Source organism: Centruroides vittatus, unplaced genomic scaffold (assembly GCF_030686945.1).
Source record: "Centruroides vittatus isolate TY-2023 unplaced genomic scaffold, ASM3068694v2 contig_882, whole genome shotgun sequence".
NCBI classification, from domain to species: domain Eukaryota; kingdom Metazoa; phylum Arthropoda; class Arachnida; order Scorpiones; family Buthidae; genus Centruroides; species Centruroides vittatus.
In genome coordinates this window covers 3,263,554-3,288,600 of record NW_027122574.1, presented here as the reverse complement: position 1 = coordinate 3,288,600, position 25,047 = coordinate 3,263,554, and the positions used below count along the sequence as shown (strand labels likewise).

Here is a 25,047-nt window from a genome sequence, read left to right as displayed (position 1 = left end):
TTTGCTTCCAATGTTTTTCAGTGTTATATGCGTAACAGCCGGAAAAGTAAAAGCAAGAAAAGAATTTCAATAGACTTTATTTAGGAACGTCATTTTAAATTTTCTTCTGGTGGAAAATACGTTTTCGTATAAAGTGGAAACATCTTCAATAACTCATAAAAAACGTTTTACTCCTGTTCTAAATCAGAAAGCGTGCGCTACTTTTACGAAGGTCGATCGCTTATTGTAATTGATTTCACTGAAATATAGAATATTCTTTGAAAAATTTCTTCTGTATTCAGAAAGATTTCTTCTTTAAGGAATTTTGTTTAAGCCATTAAGAGGATCAAAATGCTCCCTTTTAATGGCTTAAACAAAATTCCTTAAAGCACTTAATGTGCTTAATCAATAGTAAGAATAGGAAGTACGTCCTTGGAAAAGTTTCCATTAAGAAAAACTTTTCCTTATAAAATGTTTGTTTTTTTTTTATATATATATATAAAGAATAGTAATAAAACAGACAAAGTCTTTATTTTTAAAATATTTTAATATAAATATTATATATTATACAATCACGTAAATTTGATTTTATAGTCTTTTAATATTGGTTAAATTTAACCAAAACAAAATGTACATCGATTGATTTTCTTGTATCTTACGTAAGCAATTAATAAAATCATCCCTTGCAACGTTCCAAGAACCATCATGGCAACGCCAACACCAACGAGAGAACCTGAAAAATGAAATATAATAATAAAATTTATTAAAATGTATAAATTAATACATTGTATTAAAAGCTCAGTGTTTAAGTATTTTAATTATACGAAGTGCTTGTTTACCTCCGGAATACTTTTTACTTCTCGATCCATTTTCTGAAAAATAAGGTAAAATTTATTATTTTATAATTTTATAATTAAAATACCGTTATTCTATGTGGTTGAAGTTTTATATAATTAGCATTTGATAAATTTTAATTATTATAAGAATGCTCTTAGTAAAATAAAATTAAGTAGGCTGTAATTAAACAGTTTCAAATTACGTATAATTGTGTATCGAATTAATTGGAAAAACGCAATTTCAGTTTCATGGCCCACTTGTTCTCGATATAGACTATTCGCAAGAAAAATTTCATGCGATTTAACCTTCAGCGAGGGGCCAAATCTCCTCGACCAACCGCACTCGTTTCACTCCCTTCGCTCTATCGTCCGCGGGTGAGTGGCCCAATTCTGCCACCCTCCACGTTTTGTTCAAACATCCTCTTACCTTCAGTCAAACCCCCCCTGTTCAAAAAATTTCGTGAAAATTTCCGATTTCCGAAGCCGCCGTTTGTATTTTATATTTTTCGTAACGGAAAAAAGCGTCATGACGATTTTAAGTTAAGTATGTTAATTCTAACGTTCATCACCAGCCGAAAACACGGCGCTTTATTATGAGAAATCATTAAATCGTTCAGAAAAATTGAGAAATTAATAAAAACATATTTTTGATCTCACCATTTTTCTGTACACTTTCTCCATCACTTATTTCCATTGCTTTTAGTGAGTTTCCCTGAAAAACAAAACAATTATTTTATAAAAACTCTAATAAATAATAATAACAACACGAGTAAAAACTGCTTTACATTAGGCAATGTAAATCGAACATTTCCTTTTTTAACGTTATCCCTTAAAGTTTCATAAATGTCGTCTAAAGAAGGTTCTTTTGTATTCTTTCCAAACCCTAAAAAAACGTGAATAATTCTTTTATCTTCTTAAATATTCCTTTTATTCAATTAAAAGAATTCTTACCCAATGCGTAAGGCCGCTCGCTAATGGTTAAAGAGTATCTAATAGATTCGTCGTTAACGTAAGTAACCTGCCAATATAAAAGTATATTTTACGTTTAATTAAGCATTAATTATCAATACAAAGGACCAAGTACTACCTAGTTAAATTACTAAATAATAGTCTTAATTTAATAGTTAATACTTAAGTCAAAACTCAGAATTTCAATTTTACTGTACACACGAATGTTGTATAAATACTTCCGCAACTTCAGTACTTCATTTTAAATTGAGGTACCGAATATCTTGTATATCTGTTACACTGAATTTACAGTACAGTAAATTCGCTATAAGTTATGCAGAGCAAATTACAGCAAAAGAGATGAACTTACTTGTAATTATTGTGTAAAATGGTCTTGTAGCGAAAGTACAGATTTTCAAAATTACATTTGACTTTCAGAACAATATTCGCTATTAAAATAAACTGGTTTTCTTGTATTGAATTCACAGATATCGCCCGTATCGACGGTTTCCATCCCGCGGATTCCGCCATTAGGGGACATACAGACATAGCAAAGGAACGGGAAATTTTAGAGATTTCTTCTCTTTGTTGTTTTTAAAGCTAGTGTCGAGCCATAGCCTAGTCGACCAGTTTTGAAATTCGGCGCCGTTTAGCGCGCCCTTCTGCGAAAGCCCAGGGGTACGCCACCCACGGGCTTTCCGCCCTTCTGCGAACACAATGAAACTGAAATGGCACTTCGACACAGAATATGCAGAATATGCCGAAAACCACTTCCATCTTTCGAGGCAAGATTAAGGCAGTTCCAAAAACAAACGAAAAGCGTTAACTCATTCACTTCGATACCAACAAGGAAATTGACGGCATCCTTCGAACATTCGTAGGCAGGGTGCTAATACAGCAAAATACACATTTTCAACACGAATTAACTCGTTAGATTTATGAAAAAATCTATCTAATCTAAAGGTAAATGGCATCGGCTTCCAACAATAGAGAGAATTATTCCCTAAATGAAACGACATTGTTTCTCTAGTTGAGCTTAAAAGGGCAAACTTTTTTCTTTAATATCCTTCAACTTAATTGCGTGACTGAGGATTTTCAACTGTTGTGTGTCTGAAATCCACAAATCTCGTGTTGAATGGGAAATATGATCTACGAGTGTCAATATCAAAAAGAACTCCACGATTTGAACAAAAAAAAAATTTGCTCTGAGAGAAGGGCAAGGTCTTCATATTGATTGGACCAAAATTGGAAACGGAAGTTGTAGGTATTATCAGTAAAAGTTAATGCAATGGGAACATCAATACAAGAGTATGAAGTTCCTACTTCCTACTTTATCTATTATCATTAAAACTAATTTGTATAATTATATTGTTAAATTTTATTATTTAAATAATTTGAAATTACCTGAGGTACACCAAATCTTAATGGTGATATTTTTAATAAATTCAGAAGATTAGAACGTAGATTTTCTGCAATTACATCCGTGCCGGTGTCTTTTATAGGGCCTAAATTATTTGTTAAAAAATTTAATTTAAATTTCATAAATCGACTCTTAATTTCCAGCTGCAAAATTTTTGTTAGGCGGAAGATTTTTAATTAAAAATTTACGCTTACCGGATAAGGTCAATGATAATCTCCGTTTGTTTGTCTCTTCGAAACATTCCGAAACGTCAAAAGCCATCCATTCCACGGGATGTGTTCTATATTTATTTATGGTTTGCCAAGCCGAAGCTATAAACTGAATATTTTTAATCTTTAATATAATAATAATTATAAAAATAATCGTAATTAATTAAAGTAATACTTACTCGACGATCTTCTATAACTCTTATTTCTAAAAATGCGGGAGAAAACATGTTTACTTGTTTGTCTTCTAATCCCGTTTCCTGTGTAGAATAGTAAAGATCCTTAAATTAATATAGCATTACAAAGTTTATTCAAAAAAATTAATATCGTAAATTACTCATTTATAGAATTATATAGGTTTATTTTAGAGTTAAAGCTTTGAAAACCAGTTTAACAATGAAAACTATAATATTAGTCAAAAACAGCGATTATAACATACAAAAGTTTAAATACAGAACAACGTTTTAAGTCTTCTAGGCTATTTGGGACAACTAAATGAGCTCGGATGTTGTTTCCGGTATAACAATTAACACACGAAACTCAATACTGTCGATACAAAGAGTATTATTTGATAAGGAGGATAGAGTTACAATGTAGTCGTAAAAATTCAATTAAGGAAACAGCATGGTGACGATTTTTAATTCAAACGATCGTTTCTACTGTAAGAGAGAGATATTCAGTAAAAGTAAGCATTGTCGGTACAAGTATCATTACAAAAGAACTATCGCAATATACTGGTACTTTATGAAAGGAAATTGTCAGTCAATATTACGGAATGTCAACAAACACATTTATGAATAAAATGTTTCTTCCACAGTATATTTTTCTCTTATTTAAATAATAATGCAGTATTTAAAATTTTATAAAAAAAGAAAATGCTTACACTATCTACTTACACTCAAAAAATAATAATCGGCAGTTATTATAGAATCATCATCCTTTTTATATTGATTCGTCCAAACTTCGAAGATTAAATCGTGTTTTCTTCTCTACGAATAAATTTTACAATAGAAATTAAATCAATACTTTTAATTGATAGAATACACAATTACATTTAATGGCAAATGTAATAAAAACTTAAATTTTAATTTAATTTTTTATAGATTTTTCCCATTTACTGTCCTTACACATTCGAAAAAATGTAAATATTTATTTTTTAATATCTGAATTTCTTTGAAGACGATCTGTGAAATGAATGCATCAAAATTTGTAAAAAAAAATCTAAATTTTAACTTTCTTAACCGTAAAAAATAAAGAAAAATTAAAATATAAAAAAATATTCTGCTGCTAAGATAATCAAATTCAGAATGGCAAGTGTAGTTTTATCTCAATCAGATGATAAGATTTGTACTTTATATCTTAAAGTTTGTATTCTTCTTTTGACACTAGTCTTAAACAGTAGTCACTTTCAATTGTTTAAATTAAATATTGTCAAGATAAGTTAAAATTATACTGAATAGCATTGTAGTAGATTCTACTATATGTTTCAATTTCTATTTCTGTTGTGGATTCTGACATATTCTATTGTACTTATATACTCGCTTGTATAATTTCCTATCACACTGCAACAGGAAATTAGACGAGAGAATTGTATTGATTCTGCCTACTAAATGCGATATAGAAATATTATTCTGGCTATAATACTGAAATCAATACCACTTGTAGGTCTAGAATATAAAATAACATTCATGACAAACTTGAAGTATTTTTATTGAATTTATATACAATTTATTTCTGTAAATAATGTATATATATATATATATATATATATATATATAATATAACATATATTTATTCCTATTCTAGCTTCTTGACCGTTTCTATTACAGTTTTAGTTTCAAGCGTATAGTATCGCATTTTTACGGACTCATCATACAGGAACTTATAAGACAATATGGCTGAATTTAGACTTTAGTGATATTTCATGTAACTAATATCACTAAAGTCTAAATTCAGCCATATTGTCTTATAAGTTCCTGTATGATGAGTCCGTAAAAATGCGATACTATACGCTTGAAACTGAAAATATATTTATTTGCATCTTAAGAAGTAATACAGATTGACTACTGATTTTCGGGCACTCTTGGTTTCAAAGCCTTACCGAACCAACCCACGTCACATAATTATGATTCCAACAATACATTCTGGAATATAATTATATTTCCTCATGACTGTGAAGCAGTCTGGAATGCTAGAAACTCAAATTAAACAGTATACAGTAATTTTCTAATGGTAGCTGTATTATTTGTTAAGTAAGTAAATGTCTCTTCAATCCGAAAAAATCCTTCTGTAGAATCCCTGACAGCTATTCAGGTTATAAAACTCGTTTATTGTTATTTTACAGATGCATTTCGAGCTAGTTTAATTTTCTAGCTCCTCTTCAGCGCTACAAAATAAAATTCAATTATTGAATTGACAAAAACAACGCGAGTAGATAATGTTTACAAAACAATAAAAACATTTCACAATACCCTGAGGATCTCCACAGGTTTCACCGGCTTATTTTTCACACCTATACGGTACTTCTAGTTTCCATTTACAATATTTTCACAATCTTAAAACTATACAAGATATATACAAGAACTAGCAGCAAATATGAACGAAAAACTGAATTAAACGAATTAGATTATCAATTCATCCTCAATAGTTATCCAAAAGAGTTTTTAAAACGTGGCACACACAATATTACAAAAATAGGTTTAATATAAAAAATAAAAAAGATAAAAATTATAAAGCCTTTCCTTACATAACTAATATTTATGACAATTGTTCTAAATGTTTAAAAATGGCAATATAGTTTTGGCCCCATCTTTGACCAATAAAATCTCATTTAAAATAGCATACTTTTAACTGAAAGGAAACCTGTATGTATATTTATATTTTTTGACAAAACTTTTTTTTACAAAAAAATGTTTTTAAATAATATTGTAAAATGTTACTAAGAGTTATAATTTATAATTACTTGTGTAATATGATGAACATTATTTCGATGTAATACGATATACGCCCTTAAAGTAATTTTTAAGATTGTGAAAATACTGTAAATGGAAACTAGAAGTACCGTGTAGGTGTGAAAAATAAGCCGGTGAAACCTGTGGAGATCCTTAGGGTATTGTGAAATGTGTTTTTATTGTTTTGTAAATATTATCTACTCGCGTTGTTTTTGTCAATTCAATAATTGAATTTTATTTTGTAGCGCTGAAGAAGAGCTAGAAAATTAAACTAGCTCGAAATGCATCTGTAAAAAAACAATAATGGAGTTTTCATTCCGTGTTTATATAAGTTCAAGAAGTTTTGAGATCACATTTTATTAATTCGAAATTTAAGATCGGAGACTATTTCACTTGTATCGCGAATTTAAAGATTAATAGAATTAAAGATTTATAGAACTACGCCTCTGGTTGCACTGATAAAAAATTATTTACAGTGACAACAATATTATTCGAAAGGTGTCTTAATGGAGAAGACATTCCAAAAGAATGGAAAATTGGCTTTTTGATATCTATCTATAAAAAAGGAGATAAACAAAAATGTGAGAACTATCGAGGAATTACAGTAACAGCACCATTTAATAGATTATATGGACGAATAATAAGAGATCTAATCGAAGAACATCAAACAAAAGAAAAAGAAGAGCAGAGGGGATTCAGAACAGGAAGATCATGTATGAACAATATTTTCTGTATAAAACAGATTATGGAAAAAAGATTAGCAACAGGACAGGAAACTCATTTGTTGTTTATAGACTTAACGAAGGCGTACGATAATGTCCCAACATCAAAATTATGGGAGACATTAAAAGGGATAAATATTAATAACATATTTATTAAAGCAGTTAAAGAATTATATAGAGAATCCATAACGAAAATAAAAATTGGGGAAAATATCGGAAGGATTTATAGTATCAAAAGGACTAAGACAGGGATGTTGTATCTCACCAACTTCATTTAAAATCTACGTATAAGAAGTATTGAAAATATAGAAAAAGAAATGTAATATAGGAATAGATATTAGCGGTAAATTAATGTTTGCAATTTGCAGATGATCGGGTGGTAACGGCAGAAGATAAGGATGATCAAGGATACATGACAAGAAAAATAAAAGAGAAATATTTTAAAGAAGGTTTATATATAAACATGAGTAAAACGAAATATTTATGCATAGGAGGGGCTAAAACAGACACGGAAGTGGAAGAAGGAGAAAAGATTGAGGGATGCGAACATTACAATTATCTTGGAATACAAATTTATCAAGATGGAAGAAATACATTAGAAATGAATACAAGATTAGCACAAGGTAAGAGAGCAGTCAAAAGATTAAATGGAATATGGTGGAGTGAAGAAATAACAAGAAAAAAAAGAGTATATAATGCTATTGTTAAAAGCATTCTGTTATACGGGGCGGAGGCATGGAGAATGACTGGGGAAGAGAAGAGAGAAGTAACAACGGTTGAAACGGATGCATTGAGAAGATCGTACAGAATCTCAAAAAGAGAAAGAATAAGTAATAAAAGAATCAAAGACGTAATGGCATTGAAGGAGACGGTTTTGGAAGAAATAAAGAGGAAACAACTTATTTGGTTTGGACATGCGAAAAGAACGAGTGACGAGAGACTCCCGACAATGTCAATGGAATAGATTCCACAAAAGAAGAAAAAGAGAGGAACACCCAGACAAAGTAGGTACGACGGAGTAAAGTTAGCGCGTAGTGGAAACGGGATTAAAGAAGAACGGTGTATGGATAGAGAGAGATGGAGAGAGTTCCTGGAGGTCGGAAGGCGACGTCAGACATCACAAACCGAATATAGATAGAAATTCTCCTCGAGTATATTTAAAGAACGAATGGTTTCTCTTTATTTAATCACGTAATTATTTTTATTTTTTCGTGACGTTTACGGTGGCCTTTTTTCTAATTTTTCGTATATTCTATAATTATAACACATTTTTAATATGCATAATTATTATACGTTGTTTTCTGGAATAACTTATTTGGAAAAAAGCCGCGTACGAAACAAACTTTGTGTCATGGCGATAATTACTGAAATTTGTTTCTGATCGAAATAAAAGTTTGGCAATTGGTACGGAGCCATTTATTCTTCTAGAGTAAAATAAAATTAATCGCCAATAGGAATTTTGCGACTACAAATAAATTAATATCATTCCACTGTTTACATTTGCCACAGAAGAAGTGGCAAATGTAAACACACCTATATGTAAATAAGGTGTTACATATATTTTGTGTTTTATTTTTATTTATTTACTTATTTAGATTTAAAACTATATTATATATTAATAAAATATATATAATATAATATATAATAAACAAATCGCATTTATCATAAAACCTTTTTCGTAATACTGTATTTGTGAAGTCCCAAAAACGGGTTAACATTAATTATTTATATTAGAAGATTGTTAAAACGAATGTAGAAAATCGTCCATTGTTAAAAGGGACAAAAACCGATCTAAGATCGGGTTTGACGCGTTAGTCATTTGAAACCGCGACGCATAAAAAAAAGGAGAAAGATGTCGAAAGACAAAAAGGCCTAATGTAAAATAAAACGCAATAATTGTAATGAGTAATGATTGTAGACGAATGTCCTCCAGTATAGATGGACCTTTGACAAGTCGCTCGTATACGAAATTTAGATCATTAAAATTAGGAAAAAGGGAAAAGTTAATTATAAAAAGAAACTTCATATCAAAGCATTGAATTTCAAAAATCTCTCAAACTAGACAACAATAGGGAAAATATGAGCGCAAGTTTCAAAGTTCCATCAATTCTTTCCATCCTGAGTAAACGGAGGGTGTCAAGTAGATTTGTCGAGGTGGTTCTTTCTCGTGACTCGAACAGGGGTCGTTTTTCGCTTGGAAACAAGCGAGGGACCAATCGAGAAGAGAGAAAGGAAGGACGTGGAGCCAATCAACACGAACAATACGAAAAAGAGAGATTGAAGTAATCGCCGAATTGGAAGGACAAGGGATTTTTCCGAGAGGTTTCAAGGGAGACAAGAGGTGTTCCAAGGTGTCCATCGAAAGGTCCGCCGACGCCAACCGACGAGTCGCTGCACCAGCCGCTGCCCCGGGGCCTTCTATCGAGCGACGATAGGAAACACATCGGCACAAAAACGTTCGAACGTTCACCTTTGTAACGATCTGTGTATAGTGTGAGTTGTTTTATATTTAAATAAACGAGTTTCTTTGTGAGACACTTATTGTCTGTGTCATCCTCCCTCACACCCACACGCGAACGACCCTAGACCATCCTGTCGCGGGATTAACGACTCCCCCCTAAAGGTCGGCGAACTTACATATTTTATATCAGGAATTCTTAAACTGTGGGTCTCGACCCCAAAGGGGGTGTCGTAACTAAATAAAGGGAATATAACTCAATTTTTACTGCATATTTATGCGAAACGGCATTTTTAGTATTAATGATTATAAAATTAAAATGTCAATCAACTGAAAAACGTTGAGGCTGTCTCGCATCCTGCAGTATCAAATATTCAACAAAAACGTTATTCTTTACGTAAATGTACATAAGCTCATCCATCTCCTTATCTGCCTTTAATAAATGGTAATATAATGAACTATTTTACGATTTATTATCAGTATGGGATTTTATATAGCCTGCCTATACCGCGGCCACGTAAAGTTTTTTTTCAGGTAAAAGGGTAAAAGTTTAAATAGAAAAGTCTTGCTCTAGATATACAAGTATAGATTTCAGTATTAAATCTCCTATTAAATGGACTCAAATCAGTAACAATTTAGTTGCCTAATTTCCTGGCGAAGTACAATAAAATTATTCACAATAATATATAAAATACAAAATTAAAACTTTCAGTAAATCAAAATTACTCAGTAAAATTTTAACTTCTTGTGACAATATTTATGAAAATTACTACCCTATATTAGCATATAATTCGATTTGCAAATAAAAAGTAAATTTAATTTTACCTGTAATAATTTAATGTTTTTTTAATATTCATTGTTTAATTCTTAAATTTGTAAAAGTCAATGATTAAAATCTATTTTCTTCTATTAAAACTTTTATATAAATTTCATGGATATGAAGTACTCACCTGTCCAACATATTGTGGTTCTTTCGTCGACGATTCCGGAAACCACGGATACGATTCTCCCGGAAGTACCGTACTTTTCTCCATTATTTCGTCATTCGTTAAATTCCACAGGTTGCACTTTCTCGTTTTCTTCTCAATCGAATAGACGATCCCTGAATAAAACAAGAATTCGTTCAATCTTTCTCTTTCTAATACGTTGTTTCTCTACTTTTTTTTTACAGTTTAAATCGAAAGAGTAAACCTAATTAAATTGGTAAGAAGATTAATATTTACTTCTATCATAATCCTGAATAATTGTGGTTGTAGTTTCGAAATTTTGCTGCAATTCGTCTCTTCTTATTAATTTGTTTTCTTTATCGAACCAAATCTGTAAAGGTTCTACAGTTTTAAGAAAGGTCTTACGAGTAATAATTAATTGAATTTTTTCAAACCCTTTGGTGGAAATTCCACACGTCTTTATTTGGTTCTTGTACTTGTAAATCGTAAGTCTCGAATTCGAAAGCGAAATATTTCGGCAATTGAGGAAATCCTATTTTACTCTTTTTGTTCTCGCAGTAAATTCCTTCCGGTTGCTTTAATATATAAATAATTAAATAGAAATAAAATTGAAACGTATTTCGAGTCGTCACTCCGCGTGTTTACCTGGAAAACTTCTCTGTTGGATATATAATTTTTTGTATTAAAAAATTCGGCTTTGAAAGTTAATCTTCTGTCTTCTTCCTTATTATAGCAATCGACTTCCATTAATATAATCTGGCCGCAAGGTTGATTTTCTTTATCGTCGCAGGATTTATATCCCGGATTATTCCAGTGAGTTGCTTAAACGATCAAACTTTTTTGTAACTGCTCTTTAAATAGAGAAATTAATGGTGTTTTATTCACTTACTGGTTAAACTGTGATTTATATTGCATTCTGCGTTTAACTGCGCAACTTGAAGGTTACGAGTCTCCCACTTTTGAACTGGTATTCCATTGATAAGATCTGACAAATCTACAACTTCTGCCTACGTAATAAAAAATAAATGAAAATATCATCTTTTTTCGTATTAATTATTTTATTTTATTGTTTTACCTTGACATTCGGATCGAAAAAGATAAGTGAAGCGATGTTCCCAATTAGTTTTCTTTTATTTTTATCAATGGAATAAACAATTATAGACGATTTTCTGTCCGGTATTGGATTCACTTGGCATTCGGTTTCTGAAAATTGTATTTTATAATTTACTAATATTTGAGCGAAGAATGCATTTAAGTAAATGATCCGAGAAAAGGATACGTTTAATATTTATCCATTCGTCGCTATCGAATGAATATATGTTGATTTCTCTGGATTCCGCATCTGTTCCCGTAATTACAGCGATCGAATTGTTTTCCTTGTCGTAATATACTTCTATTTGCAATTCTTCGTCGCTTTCTTCGACAACGACTCGAATGAAAGTTTCTATCTGTTTTGGCCATTTTGGTATATTTATATCTCCTCCGGTTGGTTTCAAGTTATCTATTTGGATAAAAAGTAAACTATTACAGATTAATTTATATGTATTTTCTTATTCTACAACAAACGTATGTTCAAGAAATAGTTACTTTTACATAGATTACAATTGCAAAATTGCACGAAATAATTGATATTCGTGTGACAATTAATCTCATTTTATAATACTGTAAGTAATGTTTAATTTATGTATTTGATTTTGAATTTACATAAAGTAGAAAATATTTGGAAAATTATTTAAAAAAACTAAATATTCAATTGAGGATTTAATGCGTCTCTCGTCAGTAAATGACGAATCTATTATCTACAGGAAGAAATCGAATACAATAGATAAATAAATTTAGCCGAGAATGTAATACGTCACGTATGACCGAGAAGAGAATATATCAACGGTCGGCATTCTCAATCGCTTATTACCATCTGCCATTGGAGATAAAAGGTGTGACGAGAAAGCGACGGAAGTGGAAACGAGTGGTCGACATCACACGTCACGAAGAGACTAGGTAAAGGCATTACTTTTAAAACTCCGATCGGGAGAAGAAGGGACCATGGACGAAACTCTAGAACAATTCTCCGAGACCTTCTTGTCTCAAACCTTTGTGTAGAATGTTGGAGTGGATTTACTGTTTTCATCCTACTTCGTTCATTAATTTTGACTGAGAATTTGTGCTAATTTTTAAAACTATCCTACATATTTCGCATTGTTTTCGACAGACATAATTAACGAATACGATAATAGTAAGGCCGTAAGTACTGATATGAACTAATAATATATTTAACTTGTACTAATTACATCCCATATAATATTTAGTGAATAAGAGTTATTTTAATTATAGTAATTATTTTAATAAATGGGCAAATATTATAAGATATATTTTCATTTAAATAAAGTAAACTTTTCTTAAAATATGTAAAATAATTTTAAATGAAGATCGAACTAAAATTTTACTATAAAAACATAAAGTAATATAATAAAGATTGGTTTATCATACTTCATAATTGAATATTTGGGAATATAAAATATTAATATAAATTTATAAATTTATTGTTAAGAATTTTTATTTAACTAAAAATTTAAAAATTTAAATTCGAAGAGAAGAATATTATCTATTTATATTTTAGTAGAGTATAATTCAATTTGTAATGATTTACCTCATTAATATCAAATTCTTGAATACATTATATACATATACAGTTCAATATCTATCTAGATTTACAGAAAAACGAAATTATTTTTTCAAATCACATCAACCAAGTATAAAGAAAGGAACGTTCTCTTCTGCTTTTCAACTTATGGATATTTTTTATAATTTCGTCATATTAATTATTTCATAAAACTACTTGAAAAAATTTGAAAACTCGAGAATACCTTTCGTCCCATCTCCATATTTCTTATATTACACAAGACACAGAATATTTTAATAAATTATTTCGCAATACTTTTATAAAAATGAAATATTAAAACCGTCTTTTAAATTCTTAATGAATTATTTAAGATACACTGAGAACGTTTAATAAGTTTTCTGTGGCATTCGCTTTCCACTTTGAAGTATTATTGCAGATTTCCCTTCTTTTTGCTCATTGATTCGATCTTTATTTAACGCTAACTTTTTAATTAAGTTATTTAAATACTAAAAGAGAAGATTCTTTTTCTTAATCTCTTCTTTGCCTTTTTATTTAAAATATTCATTAAAGTTTCGGGCGATATTATTTTCTGAAATGTCGTTGTGATTATTAAAAATTTTTCATTTCTATTCTTGAACAAACTCTTTGAATTTCAAATTATCTTCATTGTATATTTTTATTACAATATAAGTGTGGAATTTTAAAATAATTCTATTCTAATTTTATGTTCTGTTGTAATTCCAATACTGAAATCGTGGGGAATTCCGTAAGCTTTATTTTGAATATAACTCATTTGTGCTCAAAATAAATGGAGGTTCTTAATAGAGGTTCTCGTTTATCTTGTCCATAAAACTCCAAAAATTGCTTTTTCGCATCACAACCAAAAGAATTACGATAAAGTTTTGTTGGATCCAAAATGACGTTGGCATTGAATGGAATGAAAATTATTATAACTTATACTTTATGTAAACCACAGTTTTCTAAATACTGTAAAGAAAGATTCACTCGAATAAATATACGTATACGTAAAGTAAATGGAATTTTTCAAATATTCTTTTTATATTAACATAGGAAACGAATAGAGATGCACTTTATGAAATATTTTTCTGCTTTTCTTCAACTTAAAATCTCTATTCGTTTACTTTTTGCACTTTGTCCTCTTTCACTTGATGTTTATATAAACTTACCCTCGGTTATTTTCTAAAACGGATTCGATCAGACACGAAAATCTCCATTCTTTAACAAATTTTTGCATTTATGTCTACAGTTATAAAATATAACGTTATACAAATTTCTCTACTCGTATTTCTGAGTTTTCTATTTTTATCGTGTAAATTTAACACATCTAACATATAAAAGTATTTCCAAAACTGCTGTAGAAATGAGTGGCTCTTGACCAATCAGTTCCAGAAGATAAACTTTTATTTTGTAACTACGTTTTCATATTGTAGTAAAGCGTCGAAGAATTTGCCATTTTCTCTACATACTCTTTAAATTAATTTGCAAAATATTGCCAAACCTATTTATGTGCTCCAAATCCAATTGTTCAGTAGTTCGGGATATGTTATTAGATTGTAAGATAACTTCTAATATTTATATCGAAAAAAGAAGTTAAATTCTGTCACTCGGGGAAGGAAGACATTGTACTTGAATTTCGTGTAATGTCACACTTACAATATTTGCATATTATTTACCAATTTTGTCTTCTACTTCTGTTGTCAGAAGTTATAAATGCAATTAACAAAGTCGGTTTTACGCTTTATAAATTCAACAACTTAATTTTTACTGATTCCTACGAATTAATTCGTTCTCTTTTTTCCTTGTATTACTAAAAAAGCGCATTATCTGATTTCTTACACTATTATTTTGGTGATGCTTTAACAGATCAATGACAATAAGTGTCTCTAACTGACAAACGATAAAAAGTACATTGGATCGTCCGAATAATACACACTTTTACCTCAATTTGACGTCTAATTTTGAAACTTTTCTAATATATATATATTAGAAAACTATATATATACATGTATTCTTTATAAATATAGAAATGGGAATAGGCTACTTTAATTACATTCTAAATTAACTTAAATATTAAACTAAAAAATTTCGTTGTATTTCATAGTTTTAAACATATTTCGACTCGATGCAACAACTTTATTTCACATTTACTACGATATGCATTTCGAGTGTCTCGTATCGTCGTTAAAGTGTAATAAAACTTGTTGCAATAAGTAATGCTTTGGTCCCGTGTTCTTTCCGAACAAACAAGGGAAATAAATTATTATCAGCGCGGTTCTCTATAATTAATAGTATATTTATACTCTACCATTTTTATCTTTGTCTTTTGCATCAATTATATCAATTGCTTTTAGTGAATTTCCCTGAAAGAAATAAATAATTATTTTAAAAACACTAATAAAAAGTAATAAAAATCACGAATACGAAATTCTTTACATTGGGCAATGTAAATCGAACATTTCCGTTTTTAACGTTATCCTTTAAAGTTTCATAAATCTCGTCTAATGAAGGTTCTTTTGTATTCTTTCCAAACCCTAAAAAACGTGAATAATTCTTTTATCTTCTTAAATATTCCTTTTATTCAATTAAAAGAATTCTTACCCAATGCGTAAGGCCGCTCGCTAATGGTTAAAGAGTATCTAATAGATTCGTCGTTAACGTAAGTAACCTGCCAATATAAAAGTATATTTTACGTTTAATTAAGCATTAATTATCAATACAAAGGACCAAGTACTACCTAGTTAATTACTAGTATAACGTTGCCTTATTTTATGAAACCAAATGCATTATAACGTAGCTGTCTAATTACAATTTAAAATTATTAATTATAATTAATGGAGTATTTTGAAAAATTACTGAATGAGTTGGTTACCTGAGGTACACCAAATCTTAATGGTGATATTTTTAATAAATTCAGAAGATTAGAACGTAGATTTTCTGCAATTACATCCGTGCCGGTGTCTTTTATAGGGCCTAAATTATTTGTTAAAAAATTAAATTTAAATTTCATAAATCGACTCTTAATTTCCAGCTGCAAAATTTTTGTTAGGCGGAAGATTTTTAATTAAAAATTTACGCTTACCGGATAAGGTTAATGATAATCTCCGTTTGTTTGTCTCTTCGAAACATTCCGAAACGTCAAAAGCCATCCATTCCACGGGATGTGTTCTATATTTATTTATGGTTTGCCAAGCCGAAGCTATAAACTGAATATTTTTAATCTTTAATATAATAATAATTATAAAAATAATCGTAATTAATTAAAGTAATACTTACTTGACCATCTTGTATAATTCTTATTTCTAAAAATGCGGGAGTAAACATGTTTACTTGTTTGTCTTCTAATCCCGTTTCCTGTATAAAATAGATCCTTAAATCAATTGTGACGTTAGGAAATTTACTTAAGAAAACAATTAATATGAATACATTAATAATTACTACAATCATATACGATATTGGTTTAAAATCACTTCTTGATGTGGCCTTATTTATGGACTCAATTTAGTTCTTAAAACATTTTTCCATTGTCAATAATTTACATTTATAACACGTACCATTCAATAAATAACATGTCAATAATTTAAGCCTGTCCGATATGAGATAAAGATCGTTTTTATAATTTTAGAAGTCATACCGTCAACAAGTTATTCAAACGACGTGATTTTTTAATACAGTTATAAACATTGTTTTTCAAGTTTTCAACTGTTGTAAGTGCTCTGTTTCATTGCCCTAAACTAAGCTGTTCTACACCGCTTATTTCTGTGTTAGGCGGTAATGTGCGTGGTAAAAAGAAGAATGGTGCGTGGAGAAAAGAAACAACGAAAGTCTGATCTTAGTATTTTTATTTATTCTTATTTTTTGTAAAATAAAGTAATAAAATGTATTTTCTTCATTACTTATAATTCTCCCAATAATTATTATTTGTACATAGTTTTTTAAGTTTTGTGTACAAACACTGCGTACATAACTTGAAGCGTGTAAGTGAAAATACGAGAATACCATTAACGAAATAACGAAACTAAACAAAGTTTTACTCAAACTAGTAACTAACTAAATGCAAATCAAAGGCAAACCAAACAAATTTGGACTCGTTTGGATTGAAAAACACACCAGAAAGAAGCAAAACAGAAGAAAACAGATAATATATGTATCCATATTTTTTTACTTTTTTAAAAAAAAGAATTGTTTGATCCCAGTAGCAAAAGATTGCAGAAATTTGCTTAAGTTTTATAGAGTTTTCATAATAGATGTTTATGGCCATAGTAATATACATACAGACTATAAATACAGAAGACAAGTATCAATTACAAGTATAAATGAATCATTCAGCGTATAAAGAAAAACTGTCGAGCAAAATTACATTGCTTAATATGATTTTCAAATTCAAAAATCAAAGGTCTTCCGTCAATTCCAATGCTTACGTCTCGAAAATCAACAAGGAAATATCAGATTACGTCACAATTCTCGGATATCGAAGCCTTTATTACATCTGGTATCTGTAAATGTAACACCACTAATATTAGGAATAAAAACCGCTAGAAGTATTTTCAGTAAACGAAAACAAACAGCTGAAACTTGATATTTATACTCCAAGTTTCTAAATTGAACGTGTTGTTTAAACCGGAACTGAGCTTTGTTCCGAAGTTGGAAACAGTCTTCATTGATTTGTTAATGGTCGAAAAGACAAGTGATGCATCTTTTCATTTGTTCTTTTATTTTATCTTCTTTTCATTTTACCGTGTGTTATAAAACTTAAGTACAAATTAATACTGCATTAATATGAACAAACATCTCTTTTGGTGCGAGCCTTTTGATATTCCTGCGAGATCATGACTTGCACGTACTGTACATGTACTGTACACACTATATCAATACGTTATTCTGTATTTGTATTATATTTTATGTAATCTGAAAATTCGAAGGTGATTTTTGAAATCGGGAGAACTTTTTCTTCGGAAATAATCTATTTTATTACCAAAGGCATAAGAATGCTTTCTTGTTGGTATTGGTATTGTTACCAATGCTACAAGTAGGCCTACATTTCATTAAAAGAACGTATACATTTATATATAAACAATTATTATTAATAATTACAGTAGAGCGTCGATAAGTGGAACCAATTGGGGACTGGGGTCCTTCCAGTTAATGATTTGTTCCAGTTTCCGACTTTGTACGAAAAAATACATTAACCTGTCCGATGTTCAAATTTTTCTCCGTTGCGTATCGCTTCCTGTTGAATTTTTCTCCGTTGCGTGTCGCTTCGTGTTGAATTTTCGTCGATTTTAAGCCTAACGAAAATTTTTATAATAATCATCGAGGCTATCGTATCGTTAAAAATTATTTCTGCATTTTGTACAAACAAAATAAATATATTAAAGAATATAAAAAACATGAAAATTATACTTTAGAAGTAAATTTAGTATCAAAAACATTCGATTCAGCACGACACAGTCCGACTGAAAATCGTTCCACTTTCCGGCCATTCCACTTACCGACGTTCCACTTATCGACGCTCTACTGTAAATATAAAATTATTTTACTTACACTCAAAAAGTAATAATCAGCAATTAGTATAGAATCGTCTTTTTTGTATCGATTCGTCCAAACTTCGAATATTAAATCGTGTTTCCTTCTCTACAAATAAAATTTACAATAATAATTAAATTAACTCTTTTAATTGAGAGTACGTAATCAAACTTAATGATAAAAGTAATTAAAATACAATTGATTATTCGAAAATGTTTTTAGCTCTTTTATTTCAAATTAATTCGTCGTTAATTATAAGATAATTTGTGAATTAATTGCGTATTTATTTTAAAATATCTAATTTGCTAAATGGGATTTCAATATATTTTGTTGCTGTTTTGGATCATTTTTATTTTGAAAATGAAAATTTACGTCTAATTGTTTATGAATAGTTCGGAAAAAAGTACACAGGTATGTGAAACATTAACTATTTTAATACTTTTTAAAATAAGTTCAGGAAAATAAATAAAATTATTCGTTCGGTTTTTCAATTTACTCTCTCTCTCCCACACATAATAAATGATTTTAAAAAATTCTGGAAAAATTAAAAATTCTTGATACAGTACACATAAAGTACCTTTGTAATATTAAAAATATAAAAGATAAAAAAAATATTCAGCTATTAGGCCAAATTAAATTATATCCAGAATGTTAGAATAATTTTATTTATACATCAGACACTCGATTTATATCTTTTGATACTTTAATTTTGTCCGTTCCTTTCATCACGTCTCGGAGTAATTTTCAACAAAATATAAATATTGTCACAACGAATTACACTTTTATTAAAGAACCTTTAAATAGACCCCTTTTTAAACAGATTCCGCTAACCTTTTTAATTTTTATAAACTGTAAAATTTTATTGTATTTACCACTTCAATGATTGGCTTGCATAATTTCCTGCTACACTGCAACAGGAAATTATACGAGTGAGTAAATTACAACAGGAAACTGTATTGATTTATGTCCATTCTATAAGCAGATTCGGACACAGAAATATTAGCCCTGAGATGTAATAATGAAATTTATACAGAATATTATGAAACAATTTTGAGGATAAATTTCTCCTGTTTTTTCATATATATAGAACTCTCGATAAAGTGACCATCAGATTTAATAAACAATGTTGTTATTTGTTATTTTTATAAAATCTTAACACAATACACAATTTAGCTCAGCCCTTCCGATGATTACTATATCAAGTGGCTTAAGTATGTGAGATACTAACCTGTCCAACATATTGTGGTTCTTTTGTCGACGATTCCGGAAACCATGGATACGATTCTCCCGGAAGTACCGTACTTTTCTCCATTATTTCGTCATTCGTTAAATTCCACAGGTTGCACTTTCTCGTTTTCTTCTCAATCGAATAGACGATCCCTGAATAAAACAAGAATTCGTTCGATCCTTCTCTTTCTAATACGTTGTTTCTCTACTTTTTTTTTACAGTTTAAATCGAAAGAGTAAACCTAATTAAATTGGTAAGAAGATTAATATTTACTTCTATCATAATCCTGAATAATTGTGGTTGTAGTTTCGAAATTTTGCTGTAATTCGTCTCTTCTTATTAATTTGTTTTCTTTATCGAACCAAATCTGTAAAGGTTCTACAGTTTTAAAAAAGGTCTTACGAGTAATAATTAATTAAATTTTTTCAAACCCTTTGGTGGAAATTCCACACGTCTTTACTTGGTTCTTGTACTTGTAAATCGTAAGTCTCGAATTCGAAAGCGAAATATTTCGGCAATTGAGGAAATCCTATTTTACTCTTTTTGTTCTCGCAGTAAATTCCTTCCGGTTGCTTTAATATATAAATAATTAAATAGAAATAAAATTGAAACGTATTTCGAGTCGTCACTCCGCGTGTTTACCTGGAAAACTTCTCTGTTGGATATATAATTTTTTGTATTAAAAAATTCGGCTTTGAAAGTTAATCTTCTGTCTTCTTCCTTATTATAGCAATCGACTTCCATTAATATAATCTGGCCGCAAGGTTGATTTTCTTTATCGTCGCAGGATTTATATCCCGGATTATTCCAGTGAGTTGCTTAAACGATCAAACTTTTTTGTAACTGCTCTTTAAACAGGGAAATTAATGGTATTGTACGCACTTACTAGTTAAACTGTGAGTTAAATTACATTCAGCATTTAGTTGGGTAATGTTAAGATTACGGGTCTCCCACTTTTGAACTGGAATACCATTTTCTAGTGTGGCTAAATCTGCTATTTCTGCCTGAAAAACAGAAAATAAACAAAAGTAAATAATTTTTTTCGTATTAATTATTTTATTTTATTGTTTTACCTTAACATTTGGATCGAAAAAGATAAGTGAAGCGATGTCCGCAATTAGTTTTCTTTTATTTTTATCAATGGAATAAACAATTATAGACGATTTTCTGTCCGGTATTGGATTCACTTGGCATTCAGTTTCTGAAAATTGTATTTTATAATTTATTAATATTTGAGCGAAGAATGCATTTAAGTAAATGATCCGAGAAAAGGATACGTTTAATATTTATCCATTCGTCGCTATCGAATGAATATATGTTGATTTCTCTGGATTCCGCATCTGTTCCCGTAATTACAGCGATCGAATTGTTTTCCTTGTCGTAATATACTTCTATTTGCAATTCTTCGTCGCTTTCTTCGACAACGACTCGAATGAAAGTTTCTATCTGTTTTGGCCATTTTGGTATATTTATATCTCCTCCGGTTGGTTTCAAGTTATCTATTTGGATAAAAAGTAAACTATTACAGATTAATTTATATGTATTTTCTTATTCTATAAAGTGTTGATTAAAATCAACACCTAATATTTTATCAGTACAGGACTGAAAGTAGTGTTTATGTAGACTATTATATTTTATATATAATAAAAATTAGAGTAGATATGTATACAGGGGGCGAATCTTTATTAATTCACTGAAGTCGAAAAATACGCATTCTACAAAACAAAACTACATTACACCAACATTGTCGACTTTAAGGTGATCACAAGATGCCGCTGATTACTGATAGTAATCAGTAAAAACAGGTTCAATTTCCTACACAACAGCAACCTCCACATTTTATTGCATGTTATAATTCTATGTAGAACACAAACTTTTAGATGAAACATTTTGTTCGAAAAATGCACTTATTACAACTATAACTTTGAGGTTTTATGTATCCACTACAGCACACGTGCACGTTTATGAATATCTGTAAAGTTCACTGTAAATAGAATGTAAAATGCCTTAAAATATTATGAAACTATTTGTTGGTATCGAGGTCAATCTCTTCTCTTTATGGACACTTTTGAGGGTTTTAACTTACTGGTACAAGCTTTTTGTATTAGTTCATTATCCGAAGAAGAAAAAGAATGATTCTATCGAATAATTGTTTCCTAATGATTTTTTCAGCATTTTTCATCCTTTTTCAGTGGACTTCACAGATATTCACAGAGGCGCGCGCGCACTCTGGCGGCCAAATATAAAACTTCAAACACTAATAACATCTAATAAGTACATTTTCGGAAAATGTTTAGACAGATGTTTATTTTTGTGTAGAATCAATATATGCAATACAAAGTGGTAGTTTCCATTCAAGTAAATGAAACTGACAGTTTTTCACTGATTGTAGCGCCATTTTGTCTTAAAGTCTTACAATTTCCGTACAAAATTTCTTTTGTGTGTAGAATTTGAGTTCAAGTTCTTGAATTATTCCGGTGGATTGAATAAACGAAACATTCTATATACTGTATATGTGCATGTATAGTATTATCCAGGTGTTGCGAAAAGTAAGGTCAATAGGGTAGGAAATAAAGAACATTATGTAGAGCAAAAACTCTGAGTTGGTTATCGTTATTTAGTTTTACGAAAATGAAGTTTCTTCTTCGATTTTGACACCGCTGAACGTTTTATTCGGTGTTGTATGAGGACGAAGTGTAGAAAACAAGGAATAACTTGCGCATAGAATTTATGCCGCTGTAGCCAAATTACCGCAGTATTAATTGTTTGACAACATTCCGCATTCGTTAAAAAGCAGAGAGTAATTAATTAATTATCAAATATTGTCAGGCGGCTTGTTTTGACAGACTACCTGATCATGCTCGATCATGCACGAGTATCTGCTTATTGTTCAATTGTTAATAATTAAAATGATCACATACCCTTGTATCGGTAGCTGTAATAAAGGAAACTGAACACACTTTAATAGAGTTATCCGATTTATTACTTGGGTTCTGAAAGGAACTACACGAATTCCATGTGCTCACTATTCCGTTGAACACCCGCCAGACCACCGTTTTCTCTCGTGTTGCCAGCTCACCATATCGTCGCCAATGTTTTCGAGTCGGCAACAAGCAAAAATGGGGTAAAAAACTGAATACTCAACAACCCTTATAGCGCTGTCTTTACTAAACCGTAGCGAATACAAGAACATTTTTTATACGTTACTTACTCTACAAAAACTCCTCTGTTATTTCCTGTTGGGTCGACTCTACTTTTTGAAACATCTCGTATACTGATAGTAAATTATAGTAATAAAAATGGAATATTATCACAAGTAGCATGAACTAAGACGGACGTCCGTTGCAACTTTTCAAGAGGACAAATGGATATGCTTCCACTATCATAATTAATGCTTACAATCATACTACCACCGGTCTTATATTTACCCTACTACCCGGGGACCAAAGAATACAGATTTCTAAAACTACGGAATTACTTATGTTTCAACTTCTAATCCCTTCGCCCTCGATTCAAAGACCTAATCCAGTGGAGTTTGTCCCCAGCGGATGCTCGTGGACTAAGAAATGATATAATTAATGGCATAAAACATTAATTATATTAAGTATTTGATTCGGCATAGAATCCCTTTCGATCTCGGTTCTCTATCCTTCAGGTCAGATATATGTTTAGAACGTAAAATTATATTTATGGTTAAAAAATAATTAGTGAATATTTAAAATTTACGTTGGGAAGGGGAATCCCGAGGTAGGCACACTGCATCCTTCTTTCCTACTGTAGCAGGCAGACTGCGGGTAATCTGGGTTGCTGTAAATTATTTTTCAAGTCAGCTTTTAACTGGCCATGCTAATTTTAGTTTTCAACTAGTTGACTCACCCGCTTGTGAGTGTGGAGCGGTGGATACAATGACGAATTTCGTCTTTGACTGTCCCCTGTATGATCATTTGCAGTCGACTTGTCAGATTTTATATCAAAATAATGAGCTCGCAATTGAGAATCTAGTGGAATCACCAAGTGTTTTTAGACATTTGGTGTTTCGCATTTTTAAAAATATGTTAGAGGAAAGGTTTATTTTACGAATAGATTTTACCCGTGGAAATCAGATTTAATATTATATAAATTGTCCCGAATTAACACTTTTTAAATTAATTTTTATCGGTATTAATTTATTAATGTTATTGGCTATTTATGTGTTTTTTATTATTAGGATTATTTTTCTTCTGGTATGTTTTCTTCCCGAAAACGGGTAGGGCAGTTAGTTTTCGACTTAGAAACGTCTGTATATATTATCTTTACGATTTATAAATAATACAAATCAAATTATTGCTTAATGTCAGTTATCAGCAGAATATTTATCAATTTAAAGTTAGTATATATAACTAATATAAACATTGTTTTAAACAAATTCCTACCTGGTATAAATATCCAAATGAAAAGTATAGAAAATAATTTGATTGACATTGTAAATTTCCACACAATTTATTGCTTCTGTTTTTTCAGTATCCGTATATAAGGGGGGCGTTACGCTATCTTTTACGACAATAGAATATTTTTATCGTCTTATAGATAAATTGCTCGCGATATAAAATGCACATATCAGTTATCCTAGTTATAATCGTCATTAAAATAAATTGCGAACGAAAAAATTATATTAAATAATTTTTAAAAAGTACTGCACGTAAATAACTTAATAACAATAATGTGTTTTACAGACATAAATATTTTACAGGTCTACAGGTAGTATAAAGACTATAATTTCCTATTGTATAATAAATTTATTATGGTTTATAATTAATTAGTAATTTCACTTGTAGGTACTCTTATGTATAGTATTTCTTTATAAATCTTTTTAAAGTTGATCCCATGTCGCTTAAAATTTCTGTAAAATAATTTCTATCGTAACTACGACTGGTGATAATCATTCAATCAGGCTAGTGCTATACAGGAAAAATGTATATGTCGGTCTCGCACACCTTAAATGTATTTTTGGATAGGCATATTTGTACTAATCTCGATAAAAATTAAATACGTCGAATCGGAGTAGTTACATAATTTTAAGTTTAAATTCCATATCTTTCGGATCAACTTGCCTAGAGATTTCTTCTTCACTTGGGAGTCGAGTGATTTATATAAATGTTAGAATATAATTGCAAATATTTACGAAATATTCTTCGTATTTTCTTATTTT

General features: G+C 30.1%; 1 protein-coding gene across 1 annotated transcript; it reads right to left on the bottom strand.

Annotated features, from left to right (window-relative positions):
- Positions 1–593: 593 nt before the first annotated feature.
- On the bottom strand, positions 594–24,376 carry LOC136983449 (uncharacterized). Its single transcript, XM_067280185.1, has 31 exons — positions 24,272–24,376; positions 21,137–21,358; positions 20,933–21,060; positions 20,746–20,863; positions 20,502–20,677; positions 20,291–20,431; positions 20,133–20,226; positions 19,860–20,011; positions 18,650–18,739; positions 16,382–16,459; positions 16,188–16,311; positions 15,978–16,078; positions 15,707–15,773; positions 15,542–15,639; positions 15,414–15,468; positions 11,747–11,968; positions 11,543–11,670; positions 11,357–11,474; positions 11,113–11,288; positions 10,902–11,042; positions 10,744–10,837; positions 10,471–10,622; positions 4,286–4,378; positions 3,572–3,649; positions 3,378–3,501; positions 3,168–3,268; positions 1,767–1,833; positions 1,601–1,698; positions 1,473–1,527; positions 819–851; positions 594–712 (listed from the first exon to the last, which is right to left on the bottom strand). The coding sequence occupies exons 1-31, from the start codon at positions 24,318–24,320 to the stop codon at positions 594–596; spliced, it is 3,492 nt and encodes a 1,163-aa protein (XP_067136286.1). The 5' UTR covers positions 24,321–24,376.
- Positions 24,377–25,047: the final 671 nt, after the last annotated feature.

Excerpts from the sequence above, each read along its gene's own strand:
- LOC136983449 (XM_067280185.1), bottom strand. The coding sequence starts at position 24,320 with ATGTCAATCAAATTATTTTCTATACTTTTCATTTGGATATTTATACCA. Across the intron at positions 18,740-19,859 it reads AACCACAATATGTTGGACAG|AGAAGGAAACACGATTTAAT; the intron begins GTTAGTATCTCA and ends TTTTATTTGTAG. Across the intron at positions 1,834-3,167 it reads TAAGATTTGGTGTACCTCAG|GTTACTTACGTTAACGACGA; the intron begins GTAATTTCAAAT and ends TTATATTGGCAG.